The sequence below is a fragment of the Spodoptera frugiperda genome, chromosome 31 (assembly GCF_023101765.2).
Source record: "Spodoptera frugiperda isolate SF20-4 chromosome 31, AGI-APGP_CSIRO_Sfru_2.0, whole genome shotgun sequence".
Classification (NCBI taxonomy): domain Eukaryota; kingdom Metazoa; phylum Arthropoda; class Insecta; order Lepidoptera; family Noctuidae; genus Spodoptera; species Spodoptera frugiperda.
Window position 1 is genome coordinate 11,509,209 of NC_064242.1, and position 25,007 is coordinate 11,534,215.

Consider the following 25,007-nt stretch of genomic DNA (forward strand, 5'->3'; position numbering starts at 1 on the left):
GAAATTCAAATCAAATCATGAAAAGTAATATAATGTAAATTTTCTTTGTCTTCTTATTTTCTGCATATTCTTCATCCCGTTATTTGTCTCCAGGGACGTACTCGTTGGCAGTATGATGTTCATCTTCTATAAACAAAAATATCAAGGCATGCACGTATTACTTATTTTTATTTGATTTTTTTATAAATCGGACAGCAAGGAATTCGAGCAGTGGTATCACCTAATACATGGTCAGCAATGGACCCACAAAGTCATCACCAGAGGAGTTATGTACAATTTATACATTAGCTTTATAAAACTGAAGAGATTCATTATTTGTTTGGTTGAACGCGCTAGTCTTTAGAACTAGGTACTGGTTCTATTTAATAAAATCTTTTGAATACTTGGATAGTATGGCCTACACTACATTTATTTCATTGCCACCAAATGGTAGTTGATACTGGTAATTGATGTATAAATTATTTTTTATATTTAAGATATTACTTACGTTGTATCTCGACGACAGATTCTGGAATATACTGTTCCATACATTCCGGACAAACAGTAGATTCGCAAGGATTAGTGGTTGTTGTCGGGAACGATGGCATCATCTCTGCTGGAGGTGGCTAGAAAATATACAGATAGATTGATGAAAAGAGTTCTAAACATGAACAGTCAGGTGTAATTTTCTTAACTTAGACACAGAACAAGGGCTGCCTTTTCTTGCTTCTAATATATTTAGGTAGGTGCCGGCTTACCTCAAGTCTGTACAGGTAAGATAATCGGCAAGGATCCCAGGTAGTGCATAAAGTAGCATTATGCATCATGTCCTTGCGCGGTTCGTCCCCGAAATAGTCGAATGTTATGACTATGTTATTATCGATTGCGCATTCTTCTAAAAATTCGCTCACAGCAATCTGAAATATTAAAAAGAGTCAAGTATGAACTATGACTAATTTACATAAATAATTTTATTCGTATTTATATTAAGTAAACTATAATCTTACTTTAGTTTTATTTCCACAATCCAACGTTCCATTTTGGAAATAATTATTCTCTCTCTCGCCGTTTCCGAGACAGAACATCCATCCTTCATGGAACGAGTACTCTATGGGGGCTACTTCAGCTTCTATGCACGGATCCAGTGCAACGGGAATGGACGCCTGCCCAAACGTACACCTTCGTTCATGCATGTTGGCTTGTACTCGATAAGCGTCGAGATCCGGTTCCGAATTAGGTGGACACTTGTAGTAGATTCCTGCGATAAATTTAATAAGTACTACCTACGCTTAAACGTAACCTCTCTAGCCGAAATTTATTAAATTAGGTATTTTTGTACTTGCCATTTTGTATAATATAAACAGTCTTCTTTTTGTTAGAGACCACAGTTCTAACTGTGAGGCCGTTGCCTCCACTTTTAATGTTCTCCATGAGAACTTCCTGCGCCGCACGCTGTTCACGGGACCATTTCGCTGCTTCTTCAGCCAAAATCTGACGACTTACTTTCCCTGGACTTTGGGTCGACTGTGAGACAAAATTGTAATCTGTTATTTTATTTTCAGTTAGTGGCCGAACATACTTTGACAAGTTGTATTGTGTTGTGAATCATTTAGACTTGTATAATCCTCGTATCATAATATATCTGTATCTGTACTATGCTGATAAAATCAATAAAGCAGTATTTCTTTTTGAACTGTATATTTATGTATTATTTTCTAGTATCAACAAATAGGGGTAATTTTTGCTTTCGCAGTAACCCTAGGTACATACAGAGTGATGTCAAAGGGACGTCGCAACCCCTTGCACCGAAATTCGCTATGCCGATGATTCTCAGTCGACGACACAGCACTAATTTTATAGATAGGTAGGCAGGTTAGGCAAGTACCAAAATTGTCAGGTGTGAACACCGAAGAGCATTAAGTTTGTTCGCTTAGAATATGTAATGCCATTTTCTACCTGCGGTGGATTTTCCATGATGACGTGTGGTCGGCCCAACGTATGCTGCCAAATCAGTTGAGCAGCTACTTTGTACTTAGAGCTGTGGTGGAGAGGCTGAATCTGTAGGATACCGTACCACGCGAGCTCCCTGTATACACTATCAGGTAGGTAGCCAGTCTAAAGAGAAAAAAAAAATATTAATTTAAAAAAAGTATTCCTTTAATATATACTCTTGAAGTACTCACAGGCATAAAATCCATGTGCCACTGAAAAAATAAAAACATTTGAATATAATAAAATGATATTATAACACAATAAAATTACTATGCACGTTTTATAAAGTTTCTTATTTCTCCTTACTTCTTCTTCTTGAGTATCTATTGATGATTGTTTATCTGTAAATTAAATATTTTTAATTTTAGCATAAGTAAGTTACACAAGTGATAAGTTTGCAAAGTTGGGTAGACAAGTAAGTTAGTTTCAAATTGTAACGGCAATATTGCCACTACGTTTCTTACCGTCATCGTCATCCGAAGACACTGCAGCTAACTGCAAAAAAATACAGGTAAGTATTAAGTAACAATCTGAATGAATGTAGTACATCCGTTCAAGGTTTGTTACTTGTTATCTAGGAATGTGCATGAAATGCCATCTTGACCTCATTAATATTCGTCAATTTTCATGTTTTAGGTATAGTTCCTTAAGAATTAGAAATAAAAAATTCTATACCAACCTTTAGAGCTAGTACAATAACAAACGTTTTGTAGTTCGCCATTGTCGATAACTAATAGGAAACTATAGCGAGTTTCACCATTTTACGAGTTAATTGTTCGAGTGTTAACGAGATGTAGTAAAAAATAATTGAAGTAAATTTTTAAAACAATTAAGCATAACTTTTAGGTAGGTACGTATAATTATTAATACCTGATACCAATTTTGTAGCCAGCGCACGTATTTGAGGATGAGGGTGATATCTTAGATCCTCGGGCAAAGCTTAGGGACTTCTCAGTATTACCAAACAAACAAAAAAAAAAAAATAGTAGTAAAATTGAAAAATGTAATGGTGGTCATGAACTTAGACCTAAATTGTTTGATTAAACGATCATTACATTAATTTTACAGTATAAAAACTGTACAATTATTAATGTTATACACCTACACGTGTGTAGAACAGTAGTTTGTAAAATGCTGTTATATTAATAAATTGCTGTATTTAACTCAGCATTCATCATTACAGAATTCTTATTCGTTCCATTATTATAAATATTTAGAATAATATAAAAATATTATCCATCTTGATCCAAACAACATCAAAATTAATTCATGCATAGAACAAAACGCAAAAGCACTGCAGCCTCCACAGATGATAATAACAAGACAAGCAGGAGCTGTCAGTTTCGCATCAAACAATAAATCAGGGCGTAACGTTTCTATTCTATTTTAATGACTAAAATAGTGTAGTTTAGTATTGTACAAGTCGTTAAAATGAATACACTCGATAAACAATTAGCGGATCTACGAATATACGCGAACGAATTGGAAGCAAAACTCCAAGATGATATTAACGCGGCTATGAAAAAACCTTCAATTCCACCCAAAAAAAATAAGCCTCCTCTGCCTCAAATACCTCAAAGTTGTATGGTGAAGTCTGCCTGCGAACCGTCCTATTCATCTAGACTAGAATATGGTAGTCGCACTAGTTCTACATACTCAAACTTAGTCCCTGTAAAGAGTTGCATCGTGCGGAATACAGCTAGAGTGCGCAGCGGTGATGTTTTGCTGTACAGCAATGTACTGCCTCCCGGGGGCACCAACCATGTCTACTCCAATGTTATGATGCAGCGCAATGCTTACGGCGGTGACAGTATTTACGGTGATCGGGATACGAGATCAGAGGTGTCTAGAATTAGCGATTTAGGTGCACAGTCTAATTACAGTGAGTTGCGGCGACCCGGCTCCGCATATCCCCCATCTTCCGCGTCTGTTAATGCTCAGGACTTTTCTACTTATGGTGGATCTCAGACGTCATCTACTTACGAGTCCCTGTACGAGCCCATTAATCCTAGACCATGCAGTCAGTTGTCTGGCACGTCCCTGTACGGCGGCTATGTAGGCACCACAGTGGAGCCCACTCCGGAACCTGATGATGCACTGTATTGTGGTAACTGCTACAAATGTGGTGAGAAGATCATGGGTGAGACAACTGGCTGCACTGCCATGGAGAGGATCTATCATATTAAATGTTTCTGCTGTCAGCAATGTGGAATTAACTTACAAGTAAGTATAGAACCACATTAATTGTTTTACTGCGCTTGTTGGTATTTAGGGGGTAGTCATCTAGTCATGCTGATTTCTTACCTAAAAATACACTCTTTTTAACCAACTTCTTTCATAATTAAACACCAACAACTTATTAAAAAAAAGTTACAAAATTTAATGTTAGCTGTAAAAAATAGCTGCCTACCGAGTCTATTCAATATTCTTTGTAGTAATTTATGATTATTAAGATATACAAACCAATACTGGAAGACATATTAGTTGACTGAAAACAATCCTAGTAAAGTTAAATTTTTGTAATATAACCCTGTTAAGTTGTAGAAATGTGTGTATTAACACATTCAAATATTCTGTATATTTTTGTTTGTAGGGTCGCCCCTTCTATGCAGTGCAAGGGCGAGCACTATGTGAAAGGGACTACTTGGATACTTTAGAGAAATGTTGTGTATGTGGCGATCCTATCCTGGACCGCATCCTGCGGGCGACAGGCAAACCCTACCACCCCCGTTGCTTCACCTGTGTGGTCTGTCAGAAGAGTCTTGATGGAATACCATTTACAGTAGATGCAGTTAACCGCATACACTGTATTGAAGACTTTCATAAAAGGTGGGTCATGTTTTTGTACCTGATAACACACATTGATACAGTTATTGGATATAGTACCCTGTAGCAGTATCCTAAAAATCACTAACCAATAGTGCCACTATAGTTACCTGTCAAAGAGTACTTCAAAATTACAAGGTGTATCAATTATTTTGTCCAACTGGACTATAATTCAAGTACATATAATATTCGTTTATAACAAATATATAATATTTTATCAACAACAGATATGCGCCTCGCTGCGCGCGTTGCCGTGAGCCGATCGTTCCAGAGAGCGGCGCAGAGGAAACGGTTCGCATCGTAGCTCTAGATAAGAGCTTCCATGTCGCGTGCTATGCCTGCGAGGACTGTGGGACCTCGTTGTGCTCCAGGCAGGAGGGCCGTGGCTGTTACCCACTCGACGATCATCTCTACTGCAGAGAGTGCAACGCCCGCCGCATTCAGGATCTCTCTAGGAATATTAACTAACTCTATTACCCTGTAGCATTGTTATCTTTTGATTTCGAAAGCAAACATTTCGTGGCTAATTGTGGCTCGGAATTGTGTCACTGTACTTGTTATGCTCAGATCGCGTTTTATAACTTTCGTGACGTTGAAATAATTAGTAGCATGCTATAGATGTTCATCCATTCCGAATGTAATTAGAGTAAATGGAATACTACTAATTGTTAGTGTGTCAATATTCAAATCATGTATAAATAATAAATATTGAAGATACACCTCGCGCTGTTTAGGTTGCAGTAACACCTAGAATGTAATTAAGTTATGCCTTCTCAGTTTTAATTTGTATATAATTTATTGGCGATATACTTAAGTGTGTAAGAAACTTAGAGTAAGTGAACAATGTTGACTAAACATTCCATAATGCATTTATTTGATAGAAGGCTGTGTAGCTCTGACCATTCATGATTATTATACAGTATTATAACTTTAATTAGCGATTTTGTGATTGTAACTTAGATTATTGCGATATGTTTAGGAGGTGCAAGACAGACCATTGTGTTGTACCTAACTACTTATTATAATTGTGCTTTGTACACACTTGCCAAGTAGACAAGTAATATTTTGCAATTATGTATAATTAAGCACATTCCGTATTCATGGTGTGCAAGTGTGTGCAATGCTGTATAAATAGTGCCATGTTTATTGTGTATAGTATTATTATTAGGTTGTTGTCTATTCAGTATCAAACTAAATAACTTTGTGCGAAGATTTCGTGACTTATTTGCAGTGTACTTAATTTGTGTTTATTAGTTAATGAAGAAACAATGGCATGTACATAATAATTAATTACCGATCACATATTTTCTGTAAGAAAGTAAGAGATAAGACAATTGAGAATCTATAAAGAAAATCTCTATTAGATTATAAGCAATCCTATTATTACAAGACTACTAGACCCATAAAGATACCAGAATATGCAAATTGATTAGTGTCAAATATTTCTTTTATGTTCTAAATAATCTCGATCCAAATAAATTCTAAGACTTCCTAGATATTATTTCATGATACCACCTAAATAGTGAATATTTGTACGTTTTGATAAAATCCAACTTTTATATACGACATAATTTGTTTACGAATTTTAATAAAATGTTTTATTAATTTAATACTCAATTCAGATTGTATCCTTGTATTTTACTGGCGTATTCTATAAATAAGCCTGTCAAATGTTAAATATTAGAAAGTAGAATGAATTTTACATGTAGTTGGACTTTTAGGCATACTAGTCATCATTTACTATTTGTATGCTGCTATTGATGAAAATAAAGTATACACATTAAACTTATTTGTATTATTTAAAATGAAACAAAATTTGACTGTTTAATTCTATATTTCTCAATCCACTCTTTGGAACAGAGTCACCTTAAAAAAAACTTAACTACATACTTCAATTAATTACAAATAACCAGAAGACTTTGGCTTCTCAAGAAAATTGAACAAACTTCATTAAATTTTACATTCACCTTCACAATAATTATGTATGTATACCATCAGCCAAGCAGTCTCAACAACATACACTCTGATAAATTACAAGAATATTATTATTTCAAATAAACATATAACCACGAGAGTTACATAACTATTGGTGACAGAAAACTAAGTGAAATAGTCTCCTATCTTATGTTATATACTCAGTCAATTTTCTGTCTCATAGACCCAACTATATACACAATCCACTTTTCAAATACACCAATGTTTTATGCGTGACAAAAATAATGTTTACCAATGGTAAATGTAAACTAAAACCAGACATTTCCTAATAAGCAAAACTGAAGGCTTGAAACATCAAATTCATACTCTTACAGAGATTCAAATAATTATTTTATAGCCAGTCTATAAGTTTCTAATCAGTGCCCGAGTAACATTAGACAATATTTACATACGCTTGGCGACAATAATTGGGCATTATTAATATTAAAATAGAAAAGCTTTATCATCAAACTTAAATGTAGACAAAATGTAAGGGGAACACATTCATATAAATCCTGTCTCATGACAAGTTTAATCAAGCGGCATTCAAATCTTGCAATGAATACAAATAGTCGTTAAATTAAATTTAACATGTACAATAACATTATTTGAACTGAAGGGAATGTTATGGTACGCTCACTTGCATCAGTAAACTACAAAAGCTACTGTTTTATTAATACATCAGTTCGCACGTCTTTTTACAACAGAACAATACCTCATTTCACATAAAGTAACGTTAACATACAATAAAGATCAATAAATTTTGTAATCAAGTGCATTTAGTGCATCTTGCACATCTCCATATTGTACAACGGGCGCTCTTCATGCTTTTATAGTAGTATGTATCTTGAACTTACTTCATCACCACTTTATACATTTTTACAAGAATACTGAAGTACTAGTAGCAGTAATGTATATGTGCAATGCTGTGTAAATACAAGTCAATTTATATTCCATTAATATTAGACCAATTAATTAAATTTAGATCTTACTTTTACTATGTTTTAAATCACTTACTGAATTATATTATAATAAAAATATAACCTACTGTTCTGAATAGACATAGCCATCAACATCAACTGTTTACTGAAGGTAACTGTTACATTTATAATTATCAAACTTTCTCAACAGTAAGTGAACAAATTACTATTATCATAATGGTGCCTGCTAACATCCAATTACATAAAAATATTACTTATGTGTATTTATGATAAAATGCAAAGACCAAACTTAGGAATAGTATGATCTATAAATCATGGGCGAGTCCATGGACCAAATGTGACAGCAATTAAAAAGTAAATTATTTATTACATAGGCAAACAGCCCTTAAAGCTTTTCTCCTTTATCTGCTACGAATATCTTTAGAGGCAGAGTCGAGGAGTTACTGCTACAGAGCTAGACAGAAGTAGTGGCGACTTCTGAGACAATGTAAGACCGGTGGTGCGGTAGAATGGTCGATTCATCTAAACGAGGACTTCCGACGTTCAGCTCGCTCAGCATGCGGGTCCCACTCGGCGTCGTCCGGGTCGTCGCCGTCGAAGACGCTGTGCTCGGCCGGCGACAGCGTGCTGGTGGAGTCGCTGTCGGGCGCGTCGGGCGGCGCGGGCGACGGCAGCGACGGCGTGGCCGAGCGGCTCGCGTGGAACCCGCTCGGCATGCTCGCCACCATGTGCTGGTACTGCTCGTCCGCCAGCGGGAACTGGCGCGGCGTGTACGGTCTCACTGTCTGGAGTAACATTCGAAGTTAACGTTAGTCAAGCGTGATCGTTAGTACACCAAGCGGATGAAGTTATATTATTGTGGGTGATTGTGGGTTTTATGACCATTTTTCAGCAGGAGTTATTGTAGTTTTATAGAAAAGTTACTGTTTTATAATCTTATATATCAGAGTCGTTAGGAAATCCTTTCAATCGACCTTCCAGGTGATCTATTATAGGTCGATTGAGAGTTGCTTAATGCATAACTCTTTTTCAATGATAATTTTAGCAACTTATTTTAGTAGCAGAATAGGCTGAGAGCTGCCGTCAAATTAAAAAAGAGGTTGCCATGTTAAATGATGGGAAAAGAAACGTCTAGACTCTAGCTAGTCTGTAGTTAGTGGAGTGGGTAGATGAGTAGCAAATGATTAGCATAAGATTAGGAACTAGCCTCGTGTTGCGGCGGCGTGGGTTGTCGCGGCGGCGGCGGCGGGTCGTGTACAGGCGTGGCGGCCGGCGACACGCGCGCGTCCAGTGTGTCGCGTGCGTCGCGTGAGTCGCGAGTGTCGCGAGTGTCGCGAGTGTCGCGCGTGTCGGCCGCGTCCCCGGTGGCGTCTTGTTGGTCGCGGCGCGCGCGGCGCTTGCGTACATAGCGCGCCCGCTCGCGGCTCTCTGCGCGCCGATGGCGGAGGGACACCGCCGCCTCCGACACGTCTTCCTCCTGCAACATACACACACATGTACCAAACTATACCACTATGGTAGCATAAACCTTTAACTTGGAACAAATTCTGAAGAATTTCAAGTATAACAAAATTATATAGATACAAATAAATCTTACCTCACTCTCGATTGACATTTGACGATTTGTCTTCATAACGCCATTGTTTAACGGTGCTTCCGGAATTTCTAGCACTCGCCATCTGTAATTAATATAATTTTAAAGGTAAAATAAAATATAATATTTGAATGAATGTTTAATAAATCTTGTATAATGATTACACTGATTTCTACATACATTGTAATAAATTACATAATGTTTGTTATCTTATAATTTCAATAAGGTGAGTGGTGATACATACTTGGGTGTAATAATCTCCTTGTAGGTGAGTATCTGCGGGCGCGTGTTGGCAGCCACGCTCTGTGGTATGACGATGTTGTCGATGTCGTACGACTGTCGTCGCCACGACCGAGACTCCGTACTCGACCGGCCTCGGGTCCTGACACATAACACATTTGATTTGATTGTTTTGATTGATATACAATATAGTTATCCTAACTACTGTGATTTAATCAAGTCCAAATTAAAACAACTGTCTATGATAGAAGTACTAACTGTTACTCAATCAGCAAACACTTGTAACTTCCCTAGACATGCTAATGACCATGGTTACAACCGATTGCTTAGCATCAGCTAATCCAATCAATTACTATTTGTTACTGTAAAAAAGTACCTTTCATGGCCAGCTGTAGAAGTTTCTTCATCTCTTTCTCTCTCCTTTACTTTTTTCGTTAGTGGTGGTCGACCCCTTTTCAATCCTGAAATATAGAAATGTTTAATAAATGTTTTGTTTACTGTAAGTAATGAAAAGTGGATGTAGAAGTTACAACTAGTGAAAAGCTAACTAGTAGCTATTATTTTTAACATTCAAAGAAGGTTTAGATAGCAATAGGTGAAGCCATGGCGAATTGAACAAAAATATAACTTACGTGTGGGATGCCGTTTGAGAGACTTTGGCGTGTGCGTATTGGAGGTGGACTGCGCGCGGCCCGAGGTGGTCGCGGCCTGCGAGTGTGGTGCGTGGCTCGCGTGTGGCGCGTGCGAGGCGTGCGTGGCGTGCCCCGCGTGTGGCGACTGCGTGGAGTGAGCCGAGTGAGCCCCGCGCCACGCGCGCCCCGCGCGGGGACGGAACCACGCGCGGCTCGCCAGCGCAGACATGTGCAGCGACGGGGACATGTCTGGGAACCACATCATACACATTGTACATACTTAGTTTGACAGATCAATGCAGCACACATTTCCAAATAAATGCTAATGAGAGATAGCTTTTTAATTTAATAATCCTCACACTAAAATATAGATTTATTTATATTCATATTAATATACATACTTATTTGATTAGCTAGTAAAGCTTTTAGAGATTTGTTGCCGCTAAAGCTAAAATTTTTTTTGAGTGGCTAATATCAAGTAAGGTTAAATTAAAGTAACCAACATTTTTATTGTTTTGTTTTTCGTACCTTTGATATCACTAAGCACAGGATGGAAGCCAGGGTCGACGGCGGCAATGCGTAGCCGAGGCGGCACAGTACTGAAGGGTGGGGCAGGCTGGGTCGGCTCAGCGCGGCCTGTGCACACTGCACAACTCTCCAAGCCTTGCTCACAACTGCACCTGTGCATTAACATTTATATTTGAGTAAAATGCATCTAATAAATACATCTCAAAAAAATTGTGGACCTTGAACTTGCGACCAATAATACACCACTTTTTGATAGTCAGAAATTAGAAATAATGATGCTAGATTGTCACTAAGTACTTATAATGATTAGAATACTAATTTCAATTAGTAGTGACTAACTTGATATCTGATGGTCGAGCAGCCTTCTGCGTGGCAATGTGTAGATTATGCATTTGCAGTAGTTTCCTCTTCTTGAAGGTCTCCCGTCGCAGCGGACGCACGCGAGCACAAGTCTCGTGCGAAGGATGGTCATCAGGCAGCTCAGAGCCCGGCAGGGAACCTTCATACGCGGCTGGTTCGCCTTCAAACTCCACTCGTCCTTTAGCTTCACGGACCTGGAACAAGATGATCCACATAATAATATCTATTGCAAAGTTGAGTAGCAGTTACTTTTATACATTCACAAAACCCTAATAATATTAGACTGAAGAGTTAATTCGAACGCGCTAATCTCCGTATTTAAAATGGAACATTTATTTTTGTGTTGATAGTCAATTTATAAACGAAGGCTATAAAACATCACGCTAGGATCAATAAGAGCTGAGCAGTGGGTGAAACCGCGCGGGCGTAGCTAGTTAATATTAAGCGAGATAAAATATTGGTGGTTACATTATGACTATTGAGCTTGGTATCTCATGCTCGATTACGGAAGTTGGATTCAGAGTATTATAGGTGTTAGTATAATATACTCCTTGACCCCTTAATAATATCTATTCTAAGAACTCTGAAGAAGAATGAAGGCCACCAAGGTATCAATTATAATATGTTATGATTAGGTCACAGTTTCATCTGCAATATGAATGTGTAAATTATTGAATAATTAACTAATTGCTGCGACACAGAATAGTACAAATAAAATGGTATAATCACAAAACCTAGGAGATTAAAAAACTAGCATCAGCGCGTCATTGTTGATTCGTGACCTTGAGTTTGCGGCATGCGCGCGTACTATAACTTGTTTATACATGTTACCCTAGCTAGCGCGTCAACTGACCCGGTGTTTATTTATTACAATATTTAGACACAGTTCATTTATTGTTCTGCAGCTGTTATAAGTAATTTTAATTCAAATAAATCATGAAACAGCAGATTAATTTCATAGTGAAACAAAAATGTATTATTAATGGTGTTACTAAGCGCAAAATTCGAAAACAGCTGGACAAATCAGCATTGTGAAATATTTTTTGTAATCTAAAGACTATGGTTACTAAGCACAAGACACATAACATCTTGCTATATTAGGCAGAGGTACATAATGTGCATACATCCACAATTTTCACAAGTCATGTTATGAATCCCATGTAAAACTGATTGAGCCTACTAGTACAAAATAAATATTTATGTAAATCATATAAAAATAGGTAGATAACAATTTTAAGGGTCCAATCATTGACAAGTACCTTGTAGAGTAATCATCATCAGCATCAAAAATTCTACAATTAAGTAAGTGTGGGAGAGCCATGCTTCGGCACGAATGGGCCGGCTCGACCGGAGCGATACCACGGCCTCACAGAAATAAAACGTAATAATATAATAAAACGCTAGGATGGTTTGCAATCAACTGAACTTTAATTTGAAATTTAATCCGTTCATTCAATACATGTAATCGTACAGTCATTCATATATATTTGACATGAATGATACTAGATGGCGTTAGCAGTAAGGGACTAGAGTATTTTGTTAATATTTATAACACCCTGACCTAACAAAATAATCTAAATTCCCAAAACAATATAATACATATCAGAAAAATTACTTTTATCGCACATGTTTGACTAAATTACACTTTTGAAATACCCATCAAACTAAGAAATTTATAATGTTTATCCTTACAAAGGCTCTTGGTCAGTAAATCAGCTGGCATATTATTTGTCGACACATATTCAATTTTAACTTTATTTTCTAACACACATTCTCTTACATAGTGGTGCCTTATATCAATATGCTTAGTACGCTTATTGTGAAACAAGGGGTTAGATGCCAATTTAATAGAGCTTTGGTTATCGCTATACAAACAAAGTGGCATATTCCTACACTGTACAAGCTCACCTAACATATTCTTCAAATAAATGCCTTCTTTACAGGATTCAGATAAGGCCATATATTCTGCTTCAGTACTAGATAAGGCTACTGTCTTTTGTTTCTTTGATTCATAAGACACTACAGAGTTAGACATAATGAAGCAAAATCCAGTATATGACCTCCTGTCTAAGGAACAAGAAGCCCAATCAGCATCTACAAAACCATGTAAATCATCAGTGGTTTTCTTATACACTAAACCAAAATCTCTAGTTTTCTTAAGATACTTCAATAAACGTTTCAAATGTTTCCAATGACTCTCATTAAAGAAATTGTTATACTGACTTAAGAAACTAACACTAAATGTAATATCTGGTCTTGTTAATACTGATAAGTACATAAGGCTGCCTATTAACTGTTGGTATGGATATTTCTTATCTAAGCTACTGTTAACACCTTTTTCCAATTTTAAATTAATTTCCATAGGAGTATCACAAGGTGAACAATCTGACATATTAAATCTCTTAAGAATAGTATCTATATATTGCTTTTGGTCTACAGTAATACAGTCTTTACATACATTTATATTCATACCTAGACACTGTTTCATCTGACCTAAATCCTTAATTCTAAATTTCTTAACTAATACATCTATCAGCTCAGTATATGCACTATTACAGTTATAAAATACAAAGAAATCATCCACAAATAGAGCAATGTAAATTTTAGTACTATCATAACTTTTTATAAAAAGACAAGGTTCATAGTTTGACTTTCTATAGCCTAATTTCAACAAACAATCTTCAACTCTTATGTACCAGGCTCTAGCTGATTGTTTCAGACCATATATTGCTCTCTTAAGCCTCAACACTTTGTTATTACAATTTTGAAATTCTGAACATTCTGGTACTTCCATAAACACAGTTTCACTTAGAAAACCATTAAGGAAGGCTGTTGGTACATCAAGATGGTTCATTTTTAAATCAAATTGAACACTTAAAGCTAATAACAATCTAAATGTTGAGTACCTTAACACTGGAGAAAATGTCTCATGAAAGTCAATACCTTTTTTCTGAGTAAAGCCCTTGGCCACAAGCCTGGCCCTGTAACGCACTTCACCATCACTGTTCAGTTTCTTTTTGAACACCCACTTGGCTTTCACCACTGTTTTGTCTTTTGGCCTATCTACTAACTCCCAAGTGTCATTTTCACTAAATGATTTCAACTCCTCTGTAATTGCGCACTGCCACTGTTCACTCTCTGAACTGTTTAACACATCACTAACACTAAGCTCTTCACCTGAAATTTCCGCACACAAATTCGCCATATAGTAGTCCGGTTTACGCCTCACACGTTTCTCGGGCACATTTGTGTCAACCTGAATAGGAAGATCAACATCCTCTGGCAGCAATGTGTCAGAGTAACATTCATCAGTGACACTCGAAGAATCATCTGGAACGTATGTCTCATCCTTCTGTTTGTCACTCTCAGAAAGTTCTTGCTCCTCTACATCTTCAGATGGGCTGCTCTCATTTATGGTGATGGTTGTTGTTGAGCTGTCATCAATGTTCTCCATGATCACAACATCTCTGGCTACAATTACATCTCGTGCCACTGCGTCATATAAGCGGTATCCCTTGACATTTTCTGCATATCCAACTAGGAACATTTTCTTAGCTTTCTTATCCCACTTTCTGCGCTTTTCTTTAGGTATGTGTACCATGACTGGGCTGCCAAATATTCTCAGGTGATCCAACCTTGGCTTTCTGCCTGTCCATATTTCATGTGGAGTGGTACTTGGACTGATTCCTGCAGTAGGGGCACGGTTGATAATATAAACGGCAGTATTCACAGCCTCCGCCCATAGATATTTCTGGAACTTAGCATCAAACAGGAGACAACGAGCTTTCTCCACTATGGATCGATTGTACCTCTCACATAGTCCATTCTGCTCCGGAGTGTAGCTGCTTGTTTTCTGATGAACTATCCCACAATGGTTCAAATAGTTCTCCATTTCTGCTGAACAAAACTCACCGCCATTGTCAGACCTTAATATTTTAATTTTTCTCGATTGCTGATTCTCAACAAGCTCTTTATATTGCTTAAAGTACTTGAAGGTCTCATTCTTCTCTCGGAGAAAATAAACAGTGCACATCCTGCTAAAGTCATCAACAAACAATATGTAGTAACGAGCTTTTCCTAATGATAGATTCTCCATTGGTCCACATAGATCTGTGTGAACCAGTTCCAAGACTCCATGACTTTTACTAGCACTGTGAGGAAATGGAAGTCGTGTCTGCTTCCCTTCACAGCAAACTGTGCAGCTGTTCTTAGTGATGTCACATTTTTCATTATAACTGACACCATCAACCACTCCACTCTTCAATCTCTGCATATCAGTGGCATTCATATGTCCAAGACGTCTGTGCCAAGTTGTACTGGATACGCTTGCTGATGCTGCAAACACTTGCTCAGTTTTCACATTTAGTTTGTATACACCATTTTCCAATTTGGCCACTCCAATACACTCGTTCTGTGAGTTATAAATTGAACAACCACTTCGATCAAATTCGACTCTGTTTCCATTGGCAATTATTCTGCTCACTGAGAGTAAGTTAGTGGTCAGATTTGGTACATACAAAACATTGTTTACATTTATCTTGTGAAGTTTACTACCGACACACGTCGTAATCTGTAGATCTCCTGAGCACTCCACAGGCACTATCGTTTTATTTGCCACGATAATCTCGCTGATCTTGGGCTGATTACAAACATTCGACAATAAATTCCTGTTGGACACCAAATGAGTACTTGCGCCGGAATCCAAGTGCCAGTCGGTCTGACTGAACTGTTTTGACATAAAAACTGCACTAAATGCATTCGTCCTCATTTTTTCTGCGTTTGGACATCGGTTTTTAAAATGTCCAGGCTGCTTGCACTTATAACATCGAATTTGTTTTGTTTTCGGCGATGTGTTGTTGCCGCCATTACTGACATTTGAATGATTCGTTCTACTTTCGTTCATTCCGCTGCCGACGCCGCGCTGTGAGTGAATGGTACTTTTGCCGCCTTTTTGATGATGTTTTCCCGCCATGAATGCACCTTCCGACTTAATCTCAAAACTCATGTCCAACAATTTTGTCTTTATAGCGTCCGCGCTGATGTTGATACCTGAATGTTCGATTGCCATTATCATCGGCTCGAACTTCTCCGGTAATCCGGCCAACATCAGTGATCCAATCCACTGGTCATTTATTTCGAAACCAGTTCCTTGCAGTTTCTGCGCGGTTTCTATTAGCTGGCTGACGTAGCTGGTCATCGAATCGCAGTCTTCTAGACGTATACTGATGAGATGTCTGAGCAAACTAATTTTTCGTGAATAGCCCGAATCATCGAACATATTCTTCAATGTTTTCCACAAGTCGTACGTTGTTGCACACTGCTTGATATGAATGTACAAGGATGCATCGATGGTTAAAACTAGTTTAGCTTTCGCCTTCATATCATCAGCTTTTTGCACCGCTGTCGCCGTTTCCTCTAATGGTTGCTTGATAGCGTCCGCCATGCCTTCGAGCACTAGCACGTTTTCTGCCGCGAAACACCAATCGTCGTAGTTCTCACGACCTTTCAACTTCGGGACGTTCGCTAGATAATTAGTCGACATTTTTATCAAAAACTGCACAAATTGATCACTATATTTTTCGCGATAATGGGACTGGGCCCATAACCTAATAAAACGCTAGGATGGTTTGCAATCAACTGAACTTTAATTTGAAATTTAATCCGTTCATTCAATACATGTAATCGTACAGTCATTCATATATATTTGACATGAATGATACTAGATGGCGTTAGCAGTAAGGGACTAGAGTATTTTGTTAATATTTATAACAGGCTCGACCGGAGCGATACCACGGCCTCACAGAAAACCGACGTGAAACAACGCTTGCGTTGTGTTTCGTTGTGTGAGTGAGGTTACCGGAGGCCCAATTCCCTCCTTCCCAATCTTCCCCATCCCCGATTCCCGAACAACAACCCTTAAATTCCTAACTCACTTGCAACGCACTTGTAACGCCTCTAGTGCTTCAGGTATCCATGAGCGGCGGCAATTGCATACCATCAGGTAATACGTCTGATCGACGACCGACGTGGTTCATAAAAAAAAAATATCTACAAATATTCCAAAAAGTTCAAAATTATATTTATGTAAACAGTACTTTCATATAAATTTTAAATAGTGGAGTCAAAACATTGACACATCATTCACTGAAGTAATGTAGGTATGTAACCTTTTATACTTTAGATAAAAGTTTAAGGTCTAGGCAGAAGTAATATTTGGTCATGTAGAGGCTTATCAAAACCACTCATTACAGATGAAAGCTCATTGACCTCTATATCTAATCTACTAATTAGAACTTTTCCCAACATTAACAATTTAATACAAACATATCTATTGCTACATGTTTTGGTAAGTAAATCATAATAAAGCAATCTGTGTGTCTAATCTACTTAATAATATATTTTTTTACTTAAGGAAAATATTTTATGATTATAGAGGACAATATAACCACAATAGACACATCTAAAATTATTTCTTTACTAACCTGTTTGTGCAGTTCATTATGTTGCCTGATCCTATACTCTAACTCCTGAACTTGGGCTTGCAACCAGCACCAGCGAGAAGCAATCGACGCACGGGAGCGTTGCCACGACCAGAGCGCGCGTTTCTCACTGAAACAAGAAAGTAACATTGTCATTACATGATATTGTGTTTTATGATATGATTTGTCAGTTTTTGTCAGCAGTTAGCCCAGATTTTCAAGATAAAGAAGCCTATTTCTTATTCCAGACTTATATTATTGTCTGGAATTCTTATGATACATACATGCTTCATATTCTCTATGCCAAATTTAATTCAAAATACCTTCAGCATATTTGCGTGAAAGAGTAACAAGTATACAAACATCTTCATAAACATTTACACTTATAATATTAGTAGGAAGATACTTTTATTTTAGATGCTGTATAATAATCATCCAAACCTATAGGAAAGCTTCATTGCAACATTATTTTAATTTTATTCAGCAACTGAATACAATAATCTTTAAACTGCACTCTAATTTGTTTATTTAGGGTCAAATTGAAGAGGTTGGGTTACATGTGACACCATTACTAATATAAATATTATAATAACAAGCTCTCTCAAACTGAATAGGTACTATAGTAATAAGTATAGTGGGTGAAGGTTTAGCTAGCTCAAAACAATAATAAAATGCAAAATGCTAATTAAAATTCTAATTAAACAATACACTACTATGGTGTTTAGCTAATATACTAGAATTAGTCACCACTTTGCTTACAAAATAAATAAGTTAGAAATTACCTACTTACATAAAAAATCATAATTTGTCTAATATTCTTGTCCTAAAAAAATATACTAAAAGAAAATTTACTGCATTAGTGACCACATTCAAATAAGATAAAAATTAAAATCTAATTACCTATCTGATATATTAACATAATTATAAAATGTAGGTATGTTTATGACTATATTCATAGCTTACCTACATTTTAAAACAATGAAACATAGATTACACAATAGAAAATAACCACAAATTATGGATAATGGACAATGGAACCTATATGAAATCTATAATTATTTTCTTTAAAGCTTTGCAAGTTGTTGGTTGGATATTTTGTTTTTCATTATTTCTCAATTACTGTGACCCATATTATGTTTTTACCAATATGACACAAATTATGTTACAAGACTGAATTAGGTCAAGGTTGCACTTTCCATTTCAACAATACCTACTAGTAATAATATTATTATTTCACAAATGACATAAATAACAATTTTCATTTGACAATTTAGTAAATGTAACCACTAAATAAATAAATAATAATGAATAAACAATGACTAATAGTTATAATTATGAATTCAAGTTCCCATAAAAATATCAATGAGATTCTTATTGTTCCCTCTTACATAGTGAACCAGAAATGAGATTCCTACAGTTCATCAACCCTTGTAACCTACAAAAATCCTGTTTCATGGATATAGCATACTGATATGAATCTGATAAGCTCAACAAACAAGATATCTACTAAGAAAAGGTATAAATTTATCTAGGTTCACCTTAACACAGTACTATTTAATGAATTAGGTAGTTAAGGTCAAATGAAATGATGCAATATCAAAGAAGCATGTGAAAGTGACAAACCACAAAAGAAATTATACCTACTTTAAGGTAGTTACTTAAGTAGTCATTATAAAGCCAACAGGATGTTATTAATCAATTACAGTTATAAAAACAGCTGTTTGCTACATCTTACTTGAAATTAGCACTGTGAATTAAGTGACAAACTAACATCCTTTCAATCACACAAATATACATACTGTAATTAAAATACCAAAGCAGAGGCCATACACTGACAATAGGAACTGAGATATACATCATGACCCTGTTTTATTGTTAAGGATGCACTGTTCTGACCTTACATCTATCTACCATTTACATCTTCTAACAGTATTGAGCAAAGCAAGATAACAAGATGGAGAATAATAGAATATCACTTACATTGGCATCGGCTGTTGATGAGGGTTATTGTAGGTGACAGCTTCATCATTACTCTCAGCTCCTGATGATGACAGAGTGGCATCAGAGTCCAGCTCGTGTTTAACCACTGATAGGTGTGAACGCAGTGCTCCTGCAGTATCTTCCAAGCCTGTCAGTGTACCAGATGGTATGCCAATACTCGCAGACTTTGATGCATCACCTTTAGATGTTCCAGGATTATAGTACTTAGGACCAACTACTGTCCTTGATGCTGCACTAGCTTGTAATGCAGAAGTTGTCTCTACAGTTTTTAAAAATGTTTTCAAGCCCACTGGTCTACCACCACCACTGTCTTTGCGGACACCTCGTGTACATTTCTCAAAAGACTGAGCCGCTTCCTCAGATACTTTTTTCCCAATAGCACGAGCCTGTAATATTCTTAATCTCCTCTGTAAGAAAGAACATCTTCTCTCAAGTCGCAGCTGCATCGCTTTGATCTTCTCTTCCATAGCATCTCCCTCTGAATCTGCGGGCTCTGCCAACTCAAATCCAGATAGAGGAAAGATTGCTTCTGGGTCATCAGTAGATAAGGCTTCTCCTCCAGAAAGTGTGTCACCACCAGTTTCTAGTGTTTTTATAGCTTGGAGCAAATCACCTTGTTGCTCAAGATCACTGTTTCCCAAATCAACCAAAATCTGCTCCATCTCTTGAGAGTCTTTAGCGAGACTAGGCTGATTCTGTGGTCCCATGTCATCCTCATCCATACGTGCGAGGTTATCGACGGACGCAAGCGCCCGCCTTCGTTGACTCAGTGGCCGCTCTATTTCTCCAAACAAATTAGAGTCGTGGATGTGCGGCTCTCGGGATGCTATAGACAATGCTGGTGCCATGACCTGCACCTCGCCCGCCGCGGACGCTGGCGCGCTAGCCGCGTCAGGGCGGGCTTCTTCTACAGTTCATTGCGACCTTATGTAACACTAATAAAGAGTTCACAGCACTGGCACTACACTCAGTTTCACTAAAACACAGTTTTTGACCACCATTGTCCATGCAGTTAGTCCCCTGCCGGTTCCATTAGGAGCCAAATAGAACGGCGGGCCGTCAGCGACTCGGCGCGCTTCTGAAAACAACGTTTATGAAGGGTTATGAACCGGTTTTTTTTCTATTCACACAACTCAGTGTCACTGTACACAACCATTTTAAGTAAAAATGAAAAATTGAATACAAAAAGCTGCATAATTCGAAATTTAACCCACGTGATAACGAAAAGAGTACGCTAGTGATCGTAGTTGCTTGTTTCTATACGATATGAAACAGGAAATGATACACTTCCAAAACACTTTTGATGCTCACAATTTAGTAGATTTTTGAACTTGACTACGTTACACTCGCGTTTAGCTGATTGTGTAGCATCTAAATAATGACAATGAAGTTTTTTTTTAGTAATAATGGCGGAACCAGGCTAAAAAACACTAGTGAACTGGGTAGGTAAGGTACTCATATCCAGTGACGAAACGTTTTGCCGCACACAATTTCGTTCGCGGAGAGCAAGTTGTGCAAAAGAGATAGCAAGCTTGTCCTTGGGTTAGTACCTGCGCGGTAAAGTCAAATTAATTATGAAATATTAAACGGCACATTTATTTATAAAATTAATGTTTACAATTTCAAATTAACTATAATCCACTCTTGAAGAACTTATTTCGTCTTTTTGTAATTTATATTTTTCTTTAACAATATCCAAACGACTAGAATCTTTGCCGCCACACAACAATCAATAAAGTGTTTCGTTTACGTCATTTTGCAGTACGTACTTTCAATGCTTTGATTATAATATTGAAATTAACGGATTAATTTAAATAGACGTATAGAATTTAATAATTCTTATTTCGATTACATTATTACATAAAAAGTTATTCAAGAGATCGAGATTGCATTTCCGGTCGCTTGGAAAATCATTATTGCGTTCCAGATAAATAGTATTACTGCGTCTTTAGCATGAATAGATACTGAACGTTTCAACGTTTCGTTTAGTCTGTGCGTAGTGTGCGTTTAGTTATCCTCATGTTCTTATCAGTCAGTTCGCTTGGGACGGCAGATATTTTTATTACTATGATTTCGCAATAGGTATCAATTAATTACGTTTACAGAATGAATGGATTTATTTTTACCAATGGATTTTAATGGTAAACATAACACGCGTATATACAGCATGTGAAATTGAATTTTAACACAAAAACAAAGTCCAACTTAGATCAACTTCCTTTGTTCTTTGTTGTTTAACGTGTGATACGTTTCATTGTACTTTACCAAGATTGATACATTTCTACCCGCACCGCGGTTTCAGGGTATAAAATTATATTTAATTATTTATCAAAATTTTTTTTCCTTTTTACATGATATTGTATGATGGAAAAGCGTTTGAGCAGATAATAAGCATGTTGTTTTTTTCAAAGACATTGTAATTATGTAAATACGGTATTTTGTAAGTATTTGAGGTATTTTTTATGTAATGCAGTCTAGAATTTTAGACAGTTCACACCAAGACCTAACATAAAACCGACACAATGCCGATTAATAAAGATACCTACTTAATAAAACCTAATTTTGGAATAATATAATGTAAAGAATACTCTTGAACAAATCAGATATAAGATTTTTTTAAGAAGTAGGTTTTAAATCTTCTACGAATAATTATTTATAATTTTCATCCACTTTGTGTATTAAATCTACAATGCTTTCAGCTTTATCTAGATATATGTATGTAGTTGGCTGTACAAATTTACAAGAATTTAGGTATTTAAGAAAGATACATACTTTCTTAACTGAAGCGGATACTAAAATAAATATATGTCATAGAACTATCAGTTAAAATTTATTCTTTTGTGTCATAACTTATATGGAATTTGGCTTCTTTTATCTCTTGATAAAAATAATTAAAAACATGCTGGAAATGTAACAGTACATACATGTAACAAAAATAGGAACAGTCACCCTTAGTCAGAGATGGCAGGTCTGTATCTACATTATGCTGGTTACTACAGTTAGTTTTTAAAGCTACCTAAAATATATTTTTCAATAACTATTACACCTATATCGAAATCTTTCTTTACCTTTCATCGAAGAACAAATTTTTATATTTTAGAGGTGAACTATTTCAACAAGTTAATTTTTAAGCTTACAGTTAATTATTTTGAAAGGTTTAATGCATTTGAATACAATTTAATATAATAAAGTACTTCATTACAACTAGGTATCTGGTGTTAAGAAAATCTTACTCATGATCAAGAACCGGCAGACAAGACCTCAGATTATTTATACCTAAATACATAAATATTTCTTTGCAAGATTAAAACTGAATAAAAATGAGTAAATCAACTCCTTTTCATACATACCTCTGATACTGTGAACATTGATGATATATCTTGTGCTTGCAAGTTGCAGTATAGTAGGGGTTGTTTTTTAACCCACATTTTGCAGCTACTTATATCCTATAATAAAGAAAATTGAATGAATAAACACTGTCCATACAAATTACGAAACTTACATACAAATAAAATCAAATATTACTGCACTCAATACTATCTTTACTGACAGTTGCCTGACATAGAAGTTACAAAAATAATGTCACTAATGTCAGTAACTTGAAAAAACAAAAATCTATTTTTGTACAATTTGTGATAACATAGTCATTGGGCTAAACTAATTTATAAATTCAACACCCTAACACCTTTTGTCAACACTTGACCAATCTTTATGAAGTCCCAACAGCAACCAAGCCAGAGTTATGAAATTATGAATGCTAAGAATATAAAACTAAAACACTTGTTACTAAGCAAAAAACAAATGTATCTCAGAACTATGTTATATCAGCATTAGCAAGTTGGAACTTTTTGAATAGTTAACCAATAATAAGCCTTTGAGACATACATGGTTACTGTACTTATAGTATCACTACTTTTATTATCGGTAGTACCAAGTATTTAAAAAGCTAATTTTGTAATAAAATAATATAATTTCATTCTTGGAAGTATGAAAATACAGTAGCTATACAAGGAACAAGTAATAATTGAATATTATGTAGTATAATGGAATTACAATACAATTTCGCCAAGTGTAAAATTGAAATTTAACAGGGAACTTTGTACAATTTTAATTTTGAAAAGATTCCCATTTATTTTTATGCATTTGTTATAGACACAAAGCAATCATACCTACAACATGTACATTGATATATAAATTTCAATATCATCATATTAAAGTTACAATTGTATCAAATTTTTATGCCATTTTACCTCAATTTTTAGCACTTTGAGTTTAGGTCAAGTCCATTTTTTTTTTGTTACTTGGTAAGTATATTAATATCTTCAAACAATGTTTAACATAGGTAATTTATTCCTTTCCTAATGAATACCTATATGCATTATATCCAAATACATGTTCTTAGGTACCTATCATATTGTGAGCATTTATTCGACTCCATGAAAGTTATAAAAATTGTAAAGATGGTTTTATGTTCTTCTCATATCCTAATTGTGTTATAAGAATTATTATGATACTGTGTTATATTCTAATGTATGAATAACAATTATTTGAATGTACTCAAGCTGGTAAATTATTGTTTTCCATCATTTGCAAATTATTTATGAAAGACAAGTATTTTTTTGTTAAAATTTAAAGAAATATATACTATACTGGTGCCCAATTGGTAAAATTAGGCACTCAATTCAGCTGAAATGTTCCTGGAGATGAATTTTATACAGAATACAGTAAATACCTAAGTTTAACTTCAATTGCTATGAATCAAATAAATATGACAGAGTAATTTTGTTAACCTTCTATAAATAAATCTGACTCAGTTTCAGTAATTAAATCCTCCGGTGTAAAATATACTTAATATTATTTTTAGGTTTACAGAGAAGTTTCAGAGAAACTAGCCATTGAAATAGAAACTAAGTTATGTACCTATGAGCTAAAATAAATAACTATAATTTGAAGAAAAATACAATATTTATTACTTTTTAGCATATTTTTATAAAAAATAATTTATTTATTCTTACCTTACACGCAACGACCAACGACGATAATAGAGAGGGAAAAGGGAATGGGGAAAGAGAAGTGTAAGTATGGATAAAAATATTTACCAAGATACTATCTGAGCAAGTGACTTCGTCAGAAGTTTTACTATCTAATTATTAGGATACAGTTATTATTTTGAATTACGCTATGTTTTTTTATTTTTTACAATTTCTTTACCTTCTTCCAAAACTGCAAAGTGTTGAGGCAATGATCAGCGAAACGAACGAAACGAATCAACGAAGTGAAGGAACGTTCCAAAACTTTATAAATAGTTATAATAAAAATAATTACAAAGTAATGTCTTCTTCTTGGATTAATTCACTTTAAATTTGTTATTATCCTCTTAGCCAAATAAAAAAAAACATTTACATTTGTCCAATACAAAATCTAGTAATTTTTCTTTGTCGTTGTCTCATATTTTAATTTT

The 25,007-nt window shown here is 35.8% G+C and overlaps 3 protein-coding genes across 8 annotated transcripts; 1 reads left to right on the forward strand and 2 right to left on the reverse strand.

The window, feature by feature from the left end:
* Positions 1-12: 12 nt before the first annotated feature.
* On the reverse strand, positions 13-2,747 carry LOC118281942 (uncharacterized). The gene is made up of 10 exons (XM_035602786.2): positions 2,651-2,747; positions 2,436-2,466; positions 2,278-2,312; positions 2,163-2,183; positions 1,936-2,094; positions 1,323-1,503; positions 987-1,237; positions 738-896; positions 488-605; positions 13-126 (listed from the first exon to the last, which is right to left on the reverse strand). Exons 1-10 carry the CDS (start codon positions 2,690-2,692, stop codon positions 80-82), a joined length of 1,044 nt encoding a protein of 347 aa, XP_035458679.2. The 5' UTR covers positions 2,693-2,747; the 3' UTR covers positions 13-79.
* Positions 2,748-3,254: 507 nt separating this feature from the next.
* LOC118281940 (lipoma-preferred partner homolog) lies at positions 3,255-6,514 on the forward strand. Its single transcript, XM_035602783.2, has 3 exons — positions 3,255-4,194; positions 4,565-4,800; positions 5,025-6,514. The coding sequence occupies exons 1-3, from the start codon at positions 3,403-3,405 to the stop codon at positions 5,263-5,265; spliced, it is 1,269 nt and encodes a 422-aa protein (XP_035458676.1). The 5' UTR covers positions 3,255-3,402; the 3' UTR covers positions 5,266-6,514.
* A 98-nt stretch (positions 6,515-6,612) lies between these two features.
* On the reverse strand, positions 6,613-24,810 carry LOC118281938 (KAT8 regulatory NSL complex subunit 1). 6 transcript variants are annotated; one of them, XM_050707475.1, is made up of 12 exons: positions 24,758-24,810; positions 22,897-22,992; positions 19,526-20,624; positions 17,549-17,675; positions 11,046-11,260; positions 10,707-10,858; positions 10,179-10,427; positions 9,923-10,007; positions 9,551-9,688; positions 9,310-9,391; positions 8,920-9,189; positions 6,613-8,497 (listed from the first exon to the last, which is right to left on the reverse strand). In XM_050707475.1, the coding sequence occupies exons 3-12, from the start codon at positions 20,392-20,394 to the stop codon at positions 8,231-8,233; spliced, it is 2,454 nt and encodes an 817-aa protein (XP_050563432.1). In that variant the 5' UTR covers positions 20,395-20,624; positions 22,897-22,992; positions 24,758-24,810; the 3' UTR covers positions 6,613-8,230. The 6 variants fall into 6 exon arrangements, with proteins under 6 accessions (XP_050563432.1, XP_050563431.1, XP_050563433.1 ...); XM_050707474.1 differs by lacking the exon at positions 24,758-24,810 and adding an exon at positions 24,562-24,742; XM_050707476.1 differs by lacking the exons at positions 22,897-22,992; positions 24,758-24,810 and adding an exon at positions 20,858-21,034.
* Positions 24,811-25,007: the final 197 nt, after the last annotated feature.

What these genes read in the sequence shown, in the direction of transcription:
- LOC118281938 (XM_050707475.1), bottom strand. Translation starts at nt 20,394, where the DNA reads ATGGCACCAGCATTGTCTATAGCATCCCGAGAGCCGCACATCCACGAC. An exon ending in GCTCGACCATCAGATATCAA is followed by an intron (nt 10,859 to 11,045) that starts GTTAGTCACTAC and finishes GTTAATGCACAG; the next exon opens with GTGCAGTTGTGAGCAAGGCT. An exon ending in TCTACAGCTGGCCATGAAAG is followed by an intron (nt 9,689 to 9,922) that starts GTACTTTTTTAC and finishes GTTATGTGTCAG; the next exon opens with GACCCGAGGCCGGTCGAGTA.
- LOC118281942 (XM_035602786.2), bottom strand. Translation starts at nt 2,692, where the DNA reads ATGGCGAACTACAAAACGTTTGTTATTGTACTAGCTCTAAAG. An exon ending in GTCTTCGGATGACGATGACG is followed by an intron (nt 2,313 to 2,435) that starts GTAAGAAACGTA and finishes TTTAATTTACAG; the next exon opens with ATAAACAATCATCAATAGAT. An exon ending in ATCTGTCGTCGAGATACAAC is followed by an intron (nt 127 to 487) that starts GTAAGTAATATC and finishes TTTTGTTTATAG; the next exon opens with AAGATGAACATCATACTGCC.
- LOC118281940 (XM_035602783.2), top strand. Translation starts at nt 3,403, where the DNA reads ATGAATACACTCGATAAACAATTAGCGGATCTACGAATATACGCGAAC. An exon ending in AATGTGGAATTAACTTACAA is followed by an intron (nt 4,195 to 4,564) that starts GTAAGTATAGAA and finishes TTTTGTTTGTAG; the next exon opens with GGTCGCCCCTTCTATGCAGT. An exon ending in ATTGAAGACTTTCATAAAAG is followed by an intron (nt 4,801 to 5,024) that starts GTGGGTCATGTT and finishes TATCAACAACAG; the next exon opens with ATATGCGCCTCGCTGCGCGC.